This window comes from Kryptolebias marmoratus, linkage group LG10 (assembly GCF_001649575.2).
Source record: "Kryptolebias marmoratus isolate JLee-2015 linkage group LG10, ASM164957v2, whole genome shotgun sequence".
In the NCBI taxonomy this organism is placed as follows: domain Eukaryota; kingdom Metazoa; phylum Chordata; class Actinopteri; order Cyprinodontiformes; family Rivulidae; genus Kryptolebias; species Kryptolebias marmoratus.
The window spans coordinates 15,524,119-15,543,531 of NC_051439.1; the positions used below are offsets into that span (position 1 = coordinate 15,524,119).

General features: G+C 40.6%; 3 protein-coding genes across 7 annotated transcripts in view; 1 reads left to right on the forward strand and 2 right to left on the reverse strand.

The window, feature by feature from the left end:
* Positions 1 to 107: 107 nt before the first annotated feature.
* Positions 108 to 3,808, reverse strand: LOC108235112 (interferon alpha-inducible protein 27-like protein 2). 2 transcript variants are annotated; one of them, XM_025005248.2, is made up of 4 exons: positions 3,712 to 3,808; positions 3,171 to 3,200; positions 1,626 to 1,799; positions 108 to 1,503 (listed from the first exon to the last, which is right to left on the reverse strand). In XM_025005248.2, the coding sequence occupies exons 1-4, from the start codon at positions 3,752 to 3,754 to the stop codon at positions 1,079 to 1,081; spliced, it is 672 nt and encodes a 223-aa protein (XP_024861016.1). In that variant the 5' UTR covers positions 3,755 to 3,808; the 3' UTR covers positions 108 to 1,078. The 2 variants fall into 2 exon arrangements, with proteins under 2 accessions (XP_024861016.1, XP_017270400.1); XM_017414911.3 differs by having other exon boundaries at positions 3,656 to 3,750.
* Positions 3,807 to 11,588, forward strand: LOC108235104 (galectin-8-like). Its single transcript, XM_017414898.3, has 8 exons — positions 3,807 to 3,948; positions 4,113 to 4,201; positions 7,825 to 8,035; positions 8,109 to 8,228; positions 8,557 to 8,583; positions 8,741 to 8,829; positions 10,139 to 10,304; positions 10,407 to 11,588. The coding sequence occupies exons 1-8, from the start codon at positions 3,910 to 3,912 to the stop codon at positions 10,554 to 10,556; spliced, it is 891 nt and encodes a 296-aa protein (XP_017270387.1). The 5' UTR covers positions 3,807 to 3,909; the 3' UTR covers positions 10,557 to 11,588.
* Positions 11,066 to 19,413, reverse strand: part of LOC108235091 (palmitoyltransferase ZDHHC14-like) — a 39,071-nt gene continuing 30,723 nt past the window's right edge. For 2 of the 4 annotated variants that reach the window (XM_017414856.3, XM_017414866.3), the window contains 3 exons: positions 18,842 to 18,951; positions 17,008 to 17,113; positions 11,066 to 13,405 (listed from right to left, as the gene is read on the reverse strand). In XM_017414856.3, coding sequence (XP_017270345.1) covers positions 12,941 to 13,405; positions 17,008 to 17,113; positions 18,842 to 18,951 — 681 coding nt within the window. In that variant the 3' untranslated portion in view covers positions 11,066 to 12,940. Of the gene's footprint in view, positions 13,406 to 13,997; positions 14,021 to 17,007; positions 17,114 to 18,841; positions 18,952 to 19,413 lie in introns of all 4 variants that reach the window. The other 2 variants (XM_017414884.3, XM_017414876.3) reach the window with 2 other exon arrangements.

Sequence of the window (19,413 nt, forward strand, 5' to 3'; positions counted from 1 at the left end):
GTAATAAAAACAGCGTCACATTTTTAAAAAAATTTTTTATGGGGATAATGCAGATATTTTGTGGATTTTGTGTGTTTTGATTTACAAAAACTAGAATGATCAAGGAGTGTTTTAATATTTTTTATTAGCTTTTGCAGGTCTCTTATTCTCTAGTTTGTTTTCATGTGTTCCTGTATCTGAAAACACTTTTGAGCAACAAAGTCTGGTTTAAAATACTTGAAAATCGAATTCATGAACAACAAAATCAAAAAAACAAAGTTTTTTTTTTTAAATTTATACTAATACACACAGGAGTGGAAAAACACATTTCTTTTCAGCCAAATTACCAAAAACATTAAATAAAAAAAAAAATTAAAAATGACACTTGCAGGCCAATTATTTGTCATTTTTTTGATAATTGGCACTTATTTTTATTTGACAAATAACTCACGGGGGCAGTAGACATCCAGTTATTGGTCAGTTATTTTATGTCTTTTATTATATAAATGCTGCATTGTAGCATCAATCAACCAGCAGTGTGATAACAGTTTTGCTCTTTAAATAACCGGCCAATTAAAAAAATGTAACAGTCATCCTGTAATGCCGAGGTGATAAATGTGCTAATGTGAGAGCAGCGATGTGTGCTGGGGTTTATAGTGAATCACTAAAAGTTAAATTTACACATATCTTTAAAAAAAATGACTTAAGGTATGTATGCCTGATATGTTCTGCAAATAACCCATTTTTTTAATGACAGAAAAATCTGAGTGTTGTTATTTTATCAGCTTATTCGAGGTGAGGTGCACATATAAAAACACAGAATGAGATTTGGCTTTCAGTTTCAGCTAATTCCCCTTAAGAAAAGATCACCCCATTAATAGACATTAATAACGAAAGCTCTGGATCACCTGCAGGTAAAGTCGAGGTGGATCACTTCATTTGAAGAGAGCGAGTTGTTTTCCGCCCCACAATTTTAAACAAACCTTATCACATCACGTTTTGATTAAAGTCTAGATGTTTTTAAAGCTCAGATGCAGAATCTCCCTTTTTAGCAGTTTAGAGCAAAACCTGCAAATCAACAGATGATGCTGTGCAGACTTTAATTATTTTTTACTTTATGTTTTGGATCCTGCTGTCTGTCTCTAATAACTGCACGGTTATCGCAGTTCATATACGATACAAGTGCCAGTGCGCCTATCCCCAACAAGACATATTTCTCCACCTCCTCCCTTCTTTTTCTCTCGTTTCTTTCCTGGATTACGCCAACCAACCATCCAGCAGCAGCTCCAACGCTGACCAAAGCAGCAGCTGTGGTTGCTACTGGACCACATCCGTTTAAGTAAATGTACAATGTCATCGACGCCAGTGCGACTGTCATCCAGAAACATTTTCTCTCCTCCTCCTCCTTTCTTTTTCTTTCCTCTTCTTCCTGGAAGACACTTGCCAGCCATCCAAATCCAGCTCCAAAGATGCCTCCAATGCCGGCCAAAGCAGCATTGGCGGTCGCTGACAGACCAGCAGCACCTGCAAAAAAAACAAACAAAAAAAACCAACACCAACAGGTTTGATCAAGTTCAAAGGTGACAGAGAAGCTCTGAATACTGCAAACCAATAAGACTGTTCAAAACCCAATCAGATTAAAGTACCTGCAGATTGCAGAAGGGCCACCAGACTTCCTGCAGCCACTCCTCCTCCGTTCGCCACGGCAGCAGCAGACATCATGCTCGCGGCGAAGGAGCCGGCTGCGATGCCAGTCGAGGTGAAACCGATTGCCCCCAGCACTAAAGGAGCAGCCATCACTGCCCCCACTCCTCCCACGGCTTATGGACAAGAAATATTTGATGTTACAGGTTTCTTTACAACTGCTTAGGCACAATTTTAAAAACAGAGCCCCTTTTTTTCCAATAAGCAGATTTTTACCTCCACCAAGGAGGTCATGTTTTCAGTAATGCCTGCCTGCCTGCCTGCCTGCCTGCCTGCCTGCCTGCCTGCCTGCCTGCCTGCCTGCCTGTCTGCCTGCCTGCCTGCCTGCCTGTCTGTCTGTCTGTCTGTCTGTCTGTCTGTCTGCCTGCCTGCCTGTCTCATTGTCACAGTTTTTCACAGGTAACCCCTTTGTGAAAAACTCTGCTCCTACGTGTTACCTTTTTGTTCCCTCCGCCAAGGAGGTTCTGTTTCTGGTTGTGTCCGTTGGTTTGTCTGTCTGTCTGTTAGCAAAGATCAGGTAAAAATTTGGATGAAATGTTGGGGTTGTCATAAAAAACAATGGATTCAATTTTGGTGCTGATCCAGATTATTTTTTAAATCACGCTGTGGCCTCAGCTCTGAGCACTTCTAGTTTGTAAAAAGTATACACTGATTTATACAAACTGCATTATGTCATCATATCAAACACACATTGTTCATATTATCAATTTATTTCTTACCATATATATACTCAGGTCATTCAGAACAGAATGTATTCAAGTTTTCTTCCTACTCTAAGTACAGCAAACATTTGTGTAGATAAATACTGTAAAAAATGACTATAGCCGACACAGTTAGAGTAACAGGCATCATCTCTTTGCCAGCTGGATCTGGCCATGAAATTGAATCTACATGACATATTTATTTGCAAAAGTAACATGGGAAGAACATCCTTGTGTACCGAATCCACTCCTGCTCAGTTCCTTATAGTACCTAATTGGTGTTTTTTTTTGTTTTTATTGAACCCATATGTGTTTGCACACCTGGCAGATGTGTTTAACCAGTCGGCTCATAGGTGTGGTCATTTAAAATGCCAAACAAGTGAGATCATGGTTCGCTTGAGTCTAAAGCAGATAAATATGCAAATCTAAGCTGGTGTTTTGCTACTTGAGTGTAAAGTTTTGCTCTAACTGTGGGTAAAAACAACAGTTATATTAGCATTTTCAGCACAGATTACCTTGAAAACCCCTAATTGCTCCTGTGTATGAAAACTGATGAGCTTTTTTAACCATAAACTTCAATATTACTAATTGTCACCTGAAATCATTGATGGTTTTGACTTTGTCTTCGATATCTGCCATGTTCTGTCATGTTGACCTCGTTTTTTAAAACTCAAACCATGTTTTTTCTTTATATTAAGTTTGTTTTTCCAAACAATTTTGCTCAACTTACGACTCAAAATCAAGAGAGCAGAGGAGTGAAAGGAAGAGAAAAAGAATAGGAAGTACCTGCTCCTCCAGAGATGGTAAGAGTTCTTCCTGAAAAAACAAAACAACACAAACAGCTGATAAACACAGCAGGATTTATATCTAAGCAGCATAAATCTCACTCCATCACAATAATATTAAATGATGGAAACACTGTTATTATAAGCACAAGAACAGGTCTAAAAAGTCTCTAGATTCACTGAGAAGCATCATAATGAAAAAAGCTTAAACAGCAGATAATGATGTATCCTAAAGCAGAAACTGATTATACTGAAGTTCGTTTTTATTAGTTTTTAAAAAAATAAGAAAATGAACACCTTTCCCCCCCACATCTGAGAGAAAAAAGTTTCAGTCATGCCTCAATAACAACTGTCTACAGTTCATAAACAAATATAACTTCTACTCTTGCCTTTCACTTAATCAAAAACATGACGGATGGGAACTCCTAGAAGGGTAAATACAGTAAATAAATACAAATTCAGCTGGTCGAATCTGTTATAACATACCAAAAAACATAACTTTCTCTGATCCCAGACGAATATTGACAAGCGCTTCTGCAGACCTGTGCGTTGTTGTTCAGTGGTCACGTGGTAGGGTTCGCGCATGCGCAGCTCGCTGGCCCGCTGATGGAGAGAGCTAGCCTGTCGCAGCCGTCGGTTCGTAGCGCAGCGGAGCTGACAAACCGGCCCTGTTCGCCGCGGATAAAACCGGACGGCGGTTATATTTCAGCTGCGCGTCGCAGTCTGATAAGAGGAGCCTGATGTCGGTGGCCAACTCCAAGCACACCGTCCTGAACCCGGTAAGAACGGGTTTATTTGCCTCCTCTCCCGGCAGAAACTGAGCTCGGGCAGTCGCCGTGCTTTCATTAGGTTGTTTATATTCTCTCTGCACTGTGAGCTGCAGCTTTCAGAGCCGGCTGAGGATTATTTTTAGCTTTAATAATTTTATCCCCCTCCTTATCAGGCGACCCCCTACACAGGACCCATACCAGGAGGCCTCCACCCGGGGGAGATCATCATCCTGCAGGGCACTGTGCCCCCGGATGCTGACAGGTGAGACTTTAAAGAATGACACATTTAATTTAATGTTTATTTAAAAGACTCTGCAGCAGGGACGTCAAACTGTAGCTCTCTGGGGCCCTACATGTTGGTACTTGTTCCAACACACCTGGTTCAGTTACCTCCCACGTGCTGCTGAAGCCTGTTAATCAGCCCTTAATTTAATCCAGGTGTGCTGAAAGCAGGGACACAAGCAGAGTTAGTTCATGGTAGATATTTTGGCTGGAAGGAAGCACCAGGTGTGTTAACGAGTCAAAATGTCTGCTCTGAAATGGGCCGGTCAATTTAAAAACATTTACAGGAAGAATAGGGAATATTTGAAGGTCACCTTCTATTAAAAATGAAGCCGTTTTGAAAATAATCTGGACAGCCTGTTGATTTATTTGTCTCTCAGAAAAGCCAGGATGGACTTTCAGAGAAGAAAACAATCAAACAGTGTCTCTGTAAAAACAAATTTATTTTGTTTTAGGTGTATTTTTTTTATATGAATAGCTTTTTTTTTTGCCTGTGTTCATGTTAGCAAAATACCTCTTGAGCCAGTACAGATTTGAATGAAACTGTCAACCTTTTCTCTCTTCTGTGCAACATTTCTTTAAGTGAACTTGGATGTCTCGTCATGTCATGTTTTTAATATATAAACATGATTTTGTTGACATGAATTCAAGTGCAGTTTTTATTTATTTATTCATTTTTTCCCCCAGAGTTGAGAAATACAAAATGGTCAGACATAAAAATAATTAAAGGCCTAGCACACAATGCATATCGCCCGCCTCCTTTCATGGCAGTTTATCTTTAGATGAGAAAAAAACACTAGACGTCTAATATTACACAGTCTGTGATTTTTGGGAGATCTTGCCTTATGTCTTAAGAATAACTCTCAGCTACTGCCAAACCAAATTTTACCTCAGTAACTGTAAAATTCACTGAGGCGTCGCCGTCGTTGTGTACGTTATGATCGATTAGCCGTGGCAGCCATCTTGAATTGATTTGACTCCAAAAGGTAAACACACAGCCAGTGATCATAATCTGAGTTTCACTGAAATCCGTCCAGTGGTTCACGAGATATTTTGCTAACAGACAAGTAGGGTTAATGCCAAAGTTTTCAGCAAAGACGCTGCACAAATCTGATGTTCTCAAAGTATGTGTTGGGGACTATGTTCGGCTACTACCACACCAAATTTTAGCTCAGTATCTGTAAAATTGGTTGAATTGTAGCCATGTTTATGTTTTCTGAGGTCAGTTGGCTGTGGCGGCCATCTTGAATTGGATTGACTCCAAAAGTTGGGCTCAGTCCCAATACTCGCACTCCAGCCTACGCCCCTCTATGAAGTGTGTACTCAGTGGAAGTGCACAGAAGGGTTCATGTGCAGCAGGTTACAAGCATGCAGACATTGGAGAATTGGGACAGTACGGGTTACATCATTGACTTGCGCCTCTGCGTCATAACTGCGACAACAAACATGGCAGACCGGTCGCTGTTTTGGTATTTTAAGAAGGTGCCAGTACGATTTTCAAAGTACAGTATAGTTATTTTAGCTTTCCAAAGTCATTGCAGGAGATACTTGGCTGTTCAAATGTGTTTTGTTATGACTCGTTTAATGCGGAGCAAAGTTTGATACAGCAGAGTGAAACAAGAATTATTTCCATACTTTACATTTAAAAACTACTTTTTTTGTGACCGATGCAGCTTGCTCTAGGCCTGTCGCGATAAACAATAAATCAATTAATCGCATGATAAATTAAAATGAGGTCGATAATTTTCATTTATCTGCGTTATCGTTTCTTCGTGTCTCTCTCTCTACTGAAGCCACTGGAGGACAAAAAGGCTCCGGTTCTCTTCACTGACCTCTACCTTTCTCTTAGCGTCAGGGGGCGTGGCTTATAGCGTGAGGTAGAGGTACAAGCCGAGGCTCATCGTCTTGTACCTCTGCAGCGTTAGCCCCTGTGAGGAGTTGGCAAGCTAAAGAAACGCTGTTTGATATTGGGGGGAAAAACGAGATGAAATTGGTTTAAAGCTGGAAGTAACTTCAGATTCAAACCAAATGACTGAGGAGAACCGCTGAAGCTCTGAGAGCTGGTATGTTCTTTTGTTGCCGTGTGCTTTTGTTAGTTTGCACTTTTTGTTTATAAAACTGTCAGTTTTGTCCGATTTCTCTATATAAAACTACTGATTATTATTTTTTGAAGGGTAGTTTAGTTTACAGACTTAATAATCCGTACTGTTTTGGTTGAATGTAGGTTTTATTTCCATAATTTTTTTAGTTTTTATTAAAGTACATTCTGCATTAGTGCATTCTTTGTTAACGGAGGCTGAGAGTCCATATTATTTTTGTTTTTGTTTATTTTGTGTTCCAGTGTTAAGTGTTCTTTTGAAAGTAAAGTTTATTAATCTTTCAGAGGATGTACTTGCACTATTGTTATTATTATTACTTTAGTTTAAAACGGACTCCTAACGATATTATCATTTATCTCAATAATTTCTGAGATAATTAATCGTTTAGCAAAATTTGTTATCGTGACAGACGCAGCTTGCTCTGTCACCACTGCCATATTTCCATCTTTTAATTCAAAACCCTTTCATTATCAATAAAGATAATAATAATAAAAAAAATTCAAAATGTCACATGCAGCAATGAATTGTGGGTAAATACTTCATCCAATGACTTATATATTATAGACATGACACGCCGCTTTAAATGCTCGGGCTGAGGTGCGGCGAAAGCAGCGCCATCTTGGTGAAGTATTCTTGAAGGCCCAGGGCTATGTAAACAGTGCTGAGGGCTAACAAAATCATTTCTTTTTACTGGGTAAGATGAGCCCAATTGTGCATGTACTTTATCATACAATGTCACAAATACTCAGTTATTTTTATTATAATAATAAAAACCATAAATTTAACCGAAACGTAAATTCAGAACTATTTATTTACAATCACAACAACAGTAGTCAAATCAGCAATGGTATAAGCAAAGCACAGAACAAATGACATAAACCATAATTTTTCATACAGACTATACACTAGAAAGAAAAAAAATTAGATAAATGATAAAAAAAAAAAACAATTTTATTAAAAAGGACAAGTCACAAGCTTTTCAGAAATAAAAGCAAGTACAGATATCAGGCAAATGCATTAGTGTATTTTAAATTTAGAATTGCCTGATTGTATTACATTCTCAGAAAGCAGTTACTGGCCTTTAAAAATTATAACCTTGGTCAGTTTTTGTCGTACAGACTCTCACTACGCACTCAAACCCTTCAGCATGAACGAGTATTTGAAGAACACCAGGGTGCCAGTGCGAGTATTGGGACCGGACCTTAATCAGCTGTAGATGTTCGTCCAGTGATTACTTTCTGAGAGTTTCATTAAAATCTGAATGCTGGCTCATGAGATATTTTGCTAACAGCACAGACAAACAAACACACAGGCCAGAATAGTGTAGGTTTGTATTTGGCAGCAAGTGGCGACAAAAGAAATGTGTTACATGAAGTAAATCAAGTCAAACCAGAGTTTAAAATAATAAACAACTTAAAGTCAAGTTAAAGAAGTTTTACTTCATGCCTGTCGGGGTTCCAGTTCTCCCACAAACCTTCAGTGCTGTGACCCGTCCTCCCTGCAGGTTTCAGGTGGACCTGTCGAGCGGCTGCAGCACCAAACCTCGCTCGGACGTGGCGCTCCGCTTCAGCCCCCGCTTCAGCGCGCCCCCCTGCGTGGTCTGCAGCTCTCTGCAGCAGGAGAGCTGGGCCACAGAGGAGACGTTCCACCAGCTGCCCTACAAACGAGGCGCCCCCTTCGAGACCATCATCATGGTGCACAAAGACGGCTTTAAGGTAAGCCAGCCCACCCTCAGCGGCACAGTTTACCGCACCGCTCGGTACAAACATTCCTGCCCTTCACCTGTAGGTGGCAGTAAATGGAACCCACCTGCTGGACTACAAACACAGGATTCCTCTGAACAGGGTCGACACGTTTTCCATTTCTGGGAACGTCCGAGTCCACGCTGTTGGCTACATCCCAAACTCAGTAAGTCAGTTCCCATTTCTTTATTTTAATAAAACTCTCAGAATGTAATCATCAGATGAACAGGACCTTCTTGGAGCTAACCCATTTCAATAATAATAATAATTCTGTTAGTTTTACAGATATTGACCTCAGCTACTACCACAACACAGTTCAGGTCAATATCTGTAAAACTAACTGAATTATTATTATTATCTTACATGAAAGCTTTGTTTAAAACTTGAACATGTTAGGAAACAGCCATTCCTTCAAGAACTGTGAGTTTTGTTGCTTTTACAGATTTTCTTTCATCTCCAATAACTTGTAAATCTTTTTTTCTTCCTCCCTTTAGGCAATATATTCTGAATCGGGGGACTTGGTGAGTTTCCTTTTATATTAGATTTATGAAACGGCTTTTCTCAGGATGTTCCTGGTGTCTTGTGATGCCATAAAAACTTAGTGAATATTTATGGTCTGCTCTGCTGATGTAACAGATGACTGAGTGAGGAATAGTGACAGTCATGTTGTCATTTCAGAGTGTCCCTTACAAAGGCAGCATACTGAAAGGCCTGAGCCCAGGACAGCACATCACAATAAAAGGGCAGGTCAGCATGTACCCTCACAGGTAAAGAGCAAATAAAATCACCTTACATGTGGGTGCTGATGCCTCCCAGGAAGATCTGGTGGCTCTTTTTAAGCACAGAGGCATTTAAGGGTCACTTAAAATCAGTGATGTTGTTGTGGTGGAGGTGCTTTCAGATGGATAAAAGAAAAATTTAATATGAAAATGATGTGAACTAAATGCTGTGCTGTAGTCACCAGATCTGCCTGTTTGTACATCATTCATTTAGTTTTTACTTTCTGTCATTATCCAAATACCACATCTTTAACAATGAGGAAGAATCCAAACCTGAAGCTGCTTTGGTTAGGTTTTATTGATTTAATTTTACACATTTTGTCACGTTTGCTTTCATAGTTTTTGTGCAGACTGCTAATATATGTTTCTGATGCACATGGGAAAGGACTGCACACACAGTTCTGGTGCTCAGGTAATACTTCATGTAATACTTCAGGTAATACCAGGAAAGTGACTTTTTGTTACAAACGAGAACATCCAGTGCAGCTCAGCGTCTGTTTTCAGTATGAAGCGTGAAATAGATTTAACTGAGCTCTGTTGATTGAAATACAGTTCTATATTTGACCTAATCTTCAGTGAGGTATTAGTCGACATTAGCAGGAATATTTGGTGTTTTCAGGAGTTTGGATGTAAAGAGAGAGAGACGGATTAAATGAGTGGCCAATCTGAAAACCTCTGCAGTCGGTCGTGTCTGTGCAGAAGTCTTCAATGAAGATGCAGCAGCAGCTGCTACAACCAGCTCACTGTAGCACAGTTTCTATATCTTTTTTTTTTTAAGTGAGAATGCTCTCCTGTGTACAAGTTTGGTTACTCCGGGTACTCCAGTTTCCTCCCACAGACCAAAAACGTGCATGTTAGGTTAACTGGCAACTCTAAATAGTCCCTAAGTGTGAGTGAGAGTGTGGATGGTTGTTTGTCTGTGTGTCCCTGTGATGGACTTGTGACCTGTCCAGAGTGTAAAGAAAACAGATGTTCTTCTAAGAGATGATCTTTAAGTTGAGCAATTGTTTTATTTTGTTAAAAGAGAAATATGTATTGACCCAAAATAAAATGTTGTGTATCGGCCATCAGCTGCTCTGAGTATCAGTTGTAGAGAAGCTCTTATCTGCAGTATATTCTTCTGAATCCATTCTCTATAGTAGTCTCATTTAAGGCTTTTTGGCACTCAGCAGGTACTTTCCTTTGTGCTAAAGAAACCTATTTTTAAGTATTTTTATTACAGTTTCATTAAGAGCTCTGAAGAATACAGTCCCAGAAATGTTGTTTTTAAAATCTCCTTTTAATCTGTTTGTTCCAGTTTTACTGTAAACCTCTGCAACAGTAAGACGCAGAACATCGCTCTGCAGCTGAACCCTCGAATGAAGTCCAGCGTGTTCATCAGGAACTCGTACCTGGATGAATCCTGGGGTCAAGAGGAGCGGGAACAACCATTATTTCCCTTTTCATCAGGGGAATACTTTGAGGTAAGAAAAACAACAACTTGTATAAGAATTACATTTTTTATTGTTCCATGTGTGCGTGTTTGTGTTCTGGATTATTGGTTCAGCCCTTTTTCTTCTCCTCAGATTCTCCTCCTCTGTCAGCCCCACCAGTTCAAGCTGGCGGTGAACGGATCCCACCTGTTTGACTTCAGGCATCGGGTGCAGGACCTGAGCAGCATCGACCAGCTGGAGATCATGGGAGACCTGGAGCTCATCGATGTGAAACTGTGGTGACTCTTGAGCTTCCAGGAAAACGCTCCTACCCAAGCTAACGGGCTAAATTAGCTTCCCCCAGAGTGAGCCGGGTGCTGGACGTCAGCTTTAAGTTTCAGGTCAGGTTACTACTGCGCTGCGTTTTAAGCTAATCTAGCACCGTCAGCAGCTGAAGCTGAAGGACTTGGATGATGTGGTTAGTTTTTGGGCAGATGCATGATGGAAAACATCCAACTGTGAGCCTCCATGACTGTTTACACCTACGAGTTTGGTGTCTCTGGGTTATTTATGATAGCGTCTTCAGTGCATCTCTGCTGTGTTACAGCTTCAGTAAATAAAACAGAACATACAGGGCTGTGTAAAAGTCTTGAGCCATCCCCTCATTTCTTTATATTTTTGCTTCCAAGAAGTTAAGACTTTAATGCAATCCTTTAAAGTGATCAACATTTCTTCAGGCTTCCTGAAGGTCTTTCAAAGCTTTAGCTGCTTTTTTTTAGAACTCGTTTTCAGTAAATTTTTCAGCCTCTTAACTCTGTTCTGTGACTCATACAGGCATTAAAAAGCCTCTAAACCCAACAGATGGACCACTGGTGTGGTCTTTAGGCACTCTGGCTGCTCCCAGCAACCTTTGACAAAGAACCAATTCGTTCTCACTTCTGTAGATAAATCTATGAAAACCGCCAAAGAGTTTGACACAAAACAGTACTTTTAGCACAAAGTGAAGACGCAACCAACAGAGACTTTAAAAAACAAATTAAAAAGACCTTAGAAAATCTGGAGAACTATCTGTCAAGATCACTTAAAAAGATTACAGGAAAGTCTGGCTTCTTAAACACAAAGAAATGAGGTCGGCTTAAAACATTTGCACAATATTGTACAGGTATTCACTTATATGTAAATTATAAGGAAGTCAGTACTGAAGTCGTTTGTTGGATGAAATTTTTTGTACCATTATTACATGATTATACTTTACAAAAACCTAAATTTACTTTTGACTTGTTTTTAATCAGTTAGTCATCAAGATTGTATTATTTTTTAATACAAGCACATCATGTATAGTTCAGGAGAAATTTCATATTGTGTTCTCTATGAAACTTGTAGACGTTCTACATGTAAAATCATTTCACAGCTCATTGGTTTCTCCAGAGAGGCAGAGATCTGTACGTTCACAAACAAAAAGATGACTCTGTAATAATTACTGCAGAGAAAATATCCCGTATGTATCATCAATATTGAATAACAAATAAATGTTATTGATAAATTTTGTATCCACTGGAAAATGTTTTCAACTAACCTAACTTTTTGCTTCTACTTCAGGAGTTTGGTAAACATTTTTACGTCGGATTTGATCTTCAAGTTCAGGAAAATTGTTTCACCTTCCAGCTTGAATCCCTTTTAAGGTAGATATTCACAGACCCACTGAAGCAACAAATGGCTGCAGTACATTTGCTCAACCACAAGATGGCAGACAAGTAATTATCCAGGTATTTTCACCAACCTCAGGCACCTACACATGAGAGAACTAGAAACTCTGCTTCTTTTTAGCACATTTCTCTTCAAAGCTTCAGGGCTTTCCAGGATTTCTGTTAGGATGAAAAGGACAGTGTTGTGTTTGTGCATCCATAAATCTTTATCACCATTTATCAGGCAGGCTTGTTGTTACCGCAGGCAAGTGGTCACAAGATGAAGTTTAAAGGAAACGTTATCGTCTCATGACTCCCCAAATCAAACATTCCTGCAGTAGAAATGCACTGGAATTTGAGAAAAAGTTGGCGTTTTATTAATATCCACAGGAAATATAATTTGTAGGAGTTGTAACAACCATGGTACCGTACAACAGTCTTTGATTTTCTTTACATAGAAAAGCAGAGTGATATGTGAGATTAAAGACATGAACCATTGCACTGCAGAGAATGTCCCAAAGAAAAAGGCAAGAGACACGGTTCAATCAGCAACAGGCAAGTAGGTTTAAATCTGTTTAATCAAAAAAAAAAAAAATCTGTCAAACCTGTTCATAACAAAAATGCAGCCTCCTGACCTGAAGTGTTAAAACAGTTTTTCTTTCTCGCTTGAAATGGCTTACAGACATGGAGACCTCTCGAAAAGCAAACTCCCCATTGCAGTTTCCCAGAGCCGAAGAGTTTGATCTTTCCTTGAAGTTAAAAAGAAAGCGTCGCTGAGTTGTCATACAAATACCATGAGAACTGTCTCCCGCAGTTGCAGCGAACAAGTTTGGCAACATAAAGGCTGAGAACAACTTGTTTTATTTGAATTGAGTTCATTTCCACTTCAATGTTTTGCAGCTGTGATTCAAGGGGGAGTCAGCTGATAGAAGAGCAGCACAGGAGAGGTTTGTAAGTCTTCAGAATGAGTTTTGGTGGGATAAAAGTGTCTAAATCCCACTGTCAGACAGAGCTGAGCTTCACCAATCCTCTGACTGAGTCTTCGTGTAGCGAGTCTTGGCTGGCTGGGTTGTAGAAACTGGCCTGCACGGTGTGGCTGTGGCCCAGGGGGCTGCTGCAGGGGAGCATACCTGGCGGCGAGGGCACTTCCTCTGGGGTCAGATAGTGATGGTGAGCCATCTGCTCCTGGAGGGGGTGGCTGTGGTTGAGTGTGTGTCCGTGGATTGGCAGCATGTCCGTGACCTCATGGCAGCTCAGGCTGGGGGTGGACGTCGGTGGGGTGGGCTGGCCAAGTGGGAGCGAAGTGCAGGGGCCGCCCAGGGTGAGGGAGGCTCGGCTGGGCAGAGTCGTTCCGTTTTCAGGCGAGGCGGTTAGGATGACGGGCTCGCTGCTCTGCTGCTGGAGGAGGGGTGTGGCAGCGGCCTGCAAAACGAATTTGGTGCTCTGAATGCACTGGTCTTGGTCACACTGAGAGAAAACAGCAAAAGGCAGGATGGAGAGAACAGCATGGGAGGTGATGTGAAAAGCAAAGAGAAATGAGGTGCCAGAGGGGATGGAAGGAAATTAAAAAAAAGGCAGCATTGAAAGTTAGAGGACAAGAAATAATGCAGAACAAGTGAAGATAACAGAGGAGGGGCAGGTGATTGGATCAGAGGGAGAAAAAGAGAAAGAGATGTTAGTACTCTTGTTAGAAACACAAACAGAAGCCACACCAGCTTGTGTATTCGCTGCAGTAAAGACTGGGCTGAAGTCAACAGAGCTGAAAACACAAAGCTATTAAGTCGCTGCTTCATGGCCTATTGATCTCGATTGCATTGGTTAAGAATGGAAATGGTTTGTCTAAAACTGGAGCAGGGTAACTGGGTCAGGGCACGGCCAGTCACCTTAGCTACAGGGAGATTAGTGTGGATCCCAATTATCACCACAGAGATATTATCTGAAAGACCAGTTAAAGATGAAGTTTGACAAAGGTGACAGGAATCTGGAAGTCCCCTTTCCATCCCGCAGCATCCCCAAAGTATTTCTGACAAAGTACCACGGTTTGACCCCGACATCTCACCTCTTTGCCTCATTGTCACTTACCTAAAAAGAGCAGATTAAAGATGTGATTTAAAGAGAAGCTGAACGACTTTTGGCAACAGCAGAGAAGTGTTATAAACCTTCATATCAGCTGCTCTTATCACTTTTACAACAGGGAAAATGACCGACGTGACACAGAAGCCTCGAACGCTGCCATGTTTGCACAAAGCCTTGGTAAAAGTATCACATCACTACAGTTTCCTTTCTACAGCTCTTGTTCTTAGAAACAGAAACAACTAAACAGATTCAGCGCTGTTCACCCACAGCTGACAGACGCTGCAGAGAACCACGAGGAACAAAAAAAAATTAACCTCGGGCAGCAAGTGATGCAGAACAGTCACTGTTTTGATTATTACAGGAAAAAAAAATCTGCTTAAGTACTTTGGCTTATACTTATTCAATAATACTGCCTTTGCCTAACAATTTTACTACTTATAAATCAGTTCATTAACAAGGGAAGACAAACAGTTTAAATTATTGGAAAAAACAAACAGATCCACTAATCATTGCCTTCATCGTGTATTTATTATATTACAGCTCAACTAATAATCTACTGTAACTGCAGCTCTACCTGTGAAACACTAAGCAGGATGCAAGGTCAAAAACAGCATTATATTATTTATGTTTAAATAAGGCTTAAGATGAGATGTAGCTCAGCAATCAGTGTTATTCCTGACAACACAGCCCAGACGGTGACACACAGGAAGTCTACCTTTTGTTTTTGGTAAAGAAAATCATGTAGAAATCTGAAATCCACGTAGCTAAAATAAGTAAAAGTGAAACTGAGTTGACAGCTTCTCATTGTGTAATCATCAAGGAAATGGAGGTTGACCATGTCCCCCCGCCCCTCGGGGTTAAGAGGAAGAGGAAGTTGAGGAAGGACAAATAAAGAAATATTTACAGGTCCGAATGCCAATTGTGTATGACAAATACAAACATTTCTTCCTCTAACATGGCGCATTGTCCAAAGGTGTAATTATTTAGATTTTGCCAACACTAAACTGGAGGTGGATGTTTGTATTGTCACACAAAGACGCGCTTATCTTCCCCCACCACCGAGCCAAATCCAGAACGGAGGGTTTGTTATCAAGGTGTAACGTGACTTCATATCACACACCGTCACCATGGCAACAGCTCAAAAGGGTTCTACATAGCGGGCCGTGGGTTTTTAAGCTGCATCACAGACAAAAACGCATCACAAGGAAGCAGAGCCCTTTTCATCGACAACAAATGGAAACGTCTCTGTGCATTTGCCAGCTCGGTGCTAAAAATGGCAGGCTTTATGCGCGACAAACACGAGTCAACAATGTAAGTGCAGATACAAACGCGTGTTGTTTACTTGGGCCAACGTGTCTCCTTGTTATGCAACGGAAGTGAGCACAAAATCTATATAAAGAAAAGCGGTTATACCTCTACATCAGACAAAAATTATCAGACTTTCTTTCACTCAACGTGAATGAAATCATCTGATCAATCACCTGCTAATCTCTCTAAATCCTGATTTGTTAGTCGCACAATATGTTTAATTTAACAAATGCATACAGCTGACTGTGTGCAAATCAGCAGCCAGAACAACGGGACAACTCTGGCTGTAAATCACGACAGCTATCGCAAACAAATGGCGGTTATTATTGGATGTGCCAACACAGGAACATGTTGATGTGGCTTACAGCCCAATACAACTGGTTGATTCAGGACATTAAGAAGGATTACGTTCATGTTTGACATCTATGGGAGAACGAGGTCAAGCTTGGGTGTGAACAAAACGAAGACTGTGGCACACAGAGAGGGCGTCAGTGACAGACGTGTAGCAGCAGAGGAGTTTAAATCTGACATGCAATGTGTGTGGTAAACACTGAACAGAAGATTGGTTGCTTCTTTTCAGACCCCATGGGGATACTGAGGTCAACATGGTGTCGCCCTAACAACAGCAGCTATATTCTTCTAGACTGTACCACACAGCTGAAGAAAAATACTGTTTACTTATTGGTTACCAATCTGAATAGAAACAAGCCCTTTTTTCTACTTCTGCTGTAATGTGAAGATTAGCAGCATGATGCCAAAACAAACAAAAGCCTTTAATATTTCAGGTTCTCATTAGAAGAAAAACCCCAATGAAACAACGAACACTGCACCTCTGCGCTGCATTTGTTGACCCAATTTAAAGGCAACACTGAGCGTCTCATGCACAGCTCACTTCCTCATTGCAATTCAGAGCAATTTTTATCAATTTAAATCCAGTGAGAAACACTAACGAGATTTACTTTCCCAGATTTAGCGCAGCACTGACTGACGTGTGGGGTTTGTTTGAGAACGACTGAAAAAAGTTGAACCTCATCCGAGTTCTGCACTCCAAGCTGAGGCCAAATTTAACTTGGGTTAGAGCTTAAAATAACAGGCAATTTTTCCCTCTGCAATCTTAAACAACCACACACGTCACAATATTTATAGAGTCAATTCCTCAAACTGACATTATCAACTTCAGCGTCTCAAGCGGATGTTCCTGCCATGTGAACTCAAGGACTTTCAAAAAAATCCTCGACTTTCCAGGAGAATTTCTTAATATTTCACAATTTTAATAGTGTACCTATAGTTTGTTTTCTGTTTCTCAAATCTGTGCCTGATTTCTCGTTTCTTGCTGGCAGTGATCATTTGAAAATGTGTCTTCAAAACAACATAACTGATTTCTTGTCTTCAGTTGCAGCCACGGGGAGTTTTTGAATAAAAAGCTGATGGTGGCAAACCGAAAACTCTTCAACATTGCAATTTCTTTCATTTTCTGTGCTGCTGTGCGGAAAAGTCACCAACTGTGAAAATTGTGGCTGTTTCAGGCAAGATTGGAAAAGAATACAGTCACTTCTTGCCTCTGTTCTATTTCTGACAAGGTAAACAAACAGAACCAACTGTATGAACAGCTGCACCACTGTGAAAACCTCCAATCTGTATCTTTACTTCTACAAACTCATCTCGGAGAAGTTTCAGCGTCTTACCATATGGCTTTGCTGGGAGTGGGTGGCGCCGTACATGGTGATGCCGTTGGTCGGCGGTGCCAGCTGCGGTGCATCCGATTCCACAAATCCTCGCCTGTCAATGAGACTGAAAGCAAAAAAAAGTAAAGAATGAATGAAGGGTTCATGAACAAATACTATACAGCAAATATTGTGATCAACTTATAAATACAGAAGGAAGCAACCAGATTCCAAAATGTAGATTTTAACTGGAAACAACAAATTAACATCCATCTTACTAATGATAGAAAGGATTATAATCGCTGAATTGACCTTTTGTGTGGGCACATTATAAGCACTTTGATGCACAAAGCTGTATACAAACCCCTACTATTCAACTCTTGACCATGAGGGAGATAAAGCAAGTGCAGACCCTCATATTTCTACTCGCACAAACCCATAAAATCAGAAGTCAAGTGATAAATCACTGCGGTCCTGCAGTGGAGCAGCGGAGTGAATCATTGTTTCTGTTCCGTCGTTAATGCTGCAGAGTCCTGACGCAGCTGCTTAGACAACAACCTGCTGAACTCTGGCATGCATGTGCACATGTGAGCGCTAATGGGCTACATGCGGGAACAGAGCCCATTTATCAGCCAGAGAGAGGTTGATCAGATACAGAGCAGTATCTACCACACATGCACGCAGTCAGCTGAAGTGTTAAACAGCATAAACAGGGTAATCATTTAACAGAGGAGAGTGTTGACAGTGAGCTCCAGTGGGACTGAGCTGGTATGGCTTTCTTAAGAATCACAGAGAGGAAACTCCAGAAGCCTACAGCCTGTGCTGCTGGTGATGAACAGAAACTCTGCAGACACAGTTTGGAGGAAACCAGCAATCAAACGCTTTTGATGCATTAAAAAATATTAGTCAAAGTCTCTACAGGCCTTTTGTCTGTGTGTGTTTGTGTTGCCTGCTTGGCCCATAGGTGAGGTGAAACATTCCTTTATTATTGCTGGATCCAGCTGTGTAATGCCTGTGGCCACAAACAAACACAGATGCCCAGATGGCAGCCACCTGTGCACCGAACACTCTCCTCACCACCCACTGAAATCATTACCGGAGATTTATTGCATCTGATGGCCAAAGCACAGAACAGCCAAATGGCCTAATAAGAAAGTTGTTAAAAGCTTTCATCATAGCGCTTTTTTTTTTTTTTTAAACTTTGCATAAATGTGTGGGCACCTTTGGAGTTACTTAAAAACGCACAAGAGAACAAACTGCAAGTTTGGTTAAGTCTAACATCTCAGAATGAGAGTGGCAAGAAAAGAGAACAGGTATCTGTTCAGCGAGAAAAGAAGCTAAAGCTACACGGAAATGAGGATTGTTGGGTAAAAAAGGCTCCAGTGAGGAAACTTGGGAAGTAATCTACAATATATCACATGAAGATGAGAATGCAGAAGTGACAGTTGGCCTGTATATGAGCAGAAAAAAGGACAAAATCTAATAAATCCAACCAGCTTTGATGTTGGATTCAGTTAAAACGAGCCTGAAATTCTTCACACTCCTGCAGTGTCTTAGCTATGTTTAGAAAAAAGGCTGCAGGCAGGCTCAAGTTCCTCACATCAAACAGAGTCTTAACTATTTTGGCCTTTGGAGAAAACGGAAAATTACAATTAGAAGGAGAAGAAGGGGAAAAAAAGGTGAATTATTTCAGTGTAGGTGGAAAGGGAAATGATGGGGCTTACAGTCCTGTGCAAAAGTCTTAAGTGACACCTTTTCACTTAAAAAGACAAGAAACGTGGTTGTGAGATCAACTGGGAACCAGAAAATATCTAAATAACAGAAAAAAGAAAAGCACACTGACACACAGGCATACCTTGGTGGCAGGGGTCCACAAAGTGCTGCACAGCAGTTGGTGAATATATTGCCATAGCTATAAGGGTTATAGTTGTCCTTCCCTCTTTTAGAAGACCACGAGCCTTTTATCTGGAAAAGACGGCACAGCTTTATAAATCTCAACTTTAGTTTCGTGTCTAAAGCCAATAAAACCGCTGGTGTGCTGCAGAGGTCATCACTGGCAGACTATTTCTGAGCAGACAGCCTTTGTTTGGCCACGTTTCTGCTCTCATAAAGAGATGACATTTGCATTTTTCCAAAGGTGTTAAATCAGTTTTCTACTTTTTTTTGACTGAGAAGTTAGAAACAATTGCAGAGAGCATTTGTTTGAGTGGAAAAGACATGTAAACAACATCTAATTTTACTAAATTTGGCCTACAACTGAAAGTCTGTAGACATCTAAGCCTAGTCACAGACACTAAAGTCTTAAATACAGGTCCTATGTTGGACTCAAACTTAGGATCTAAGTTTTTTTGTGCATCTTCCTACTGAGCTAACCAGCCACACCAACATGGCACTAACATGACTGCTGACAGAAGTGATAACGTGCCT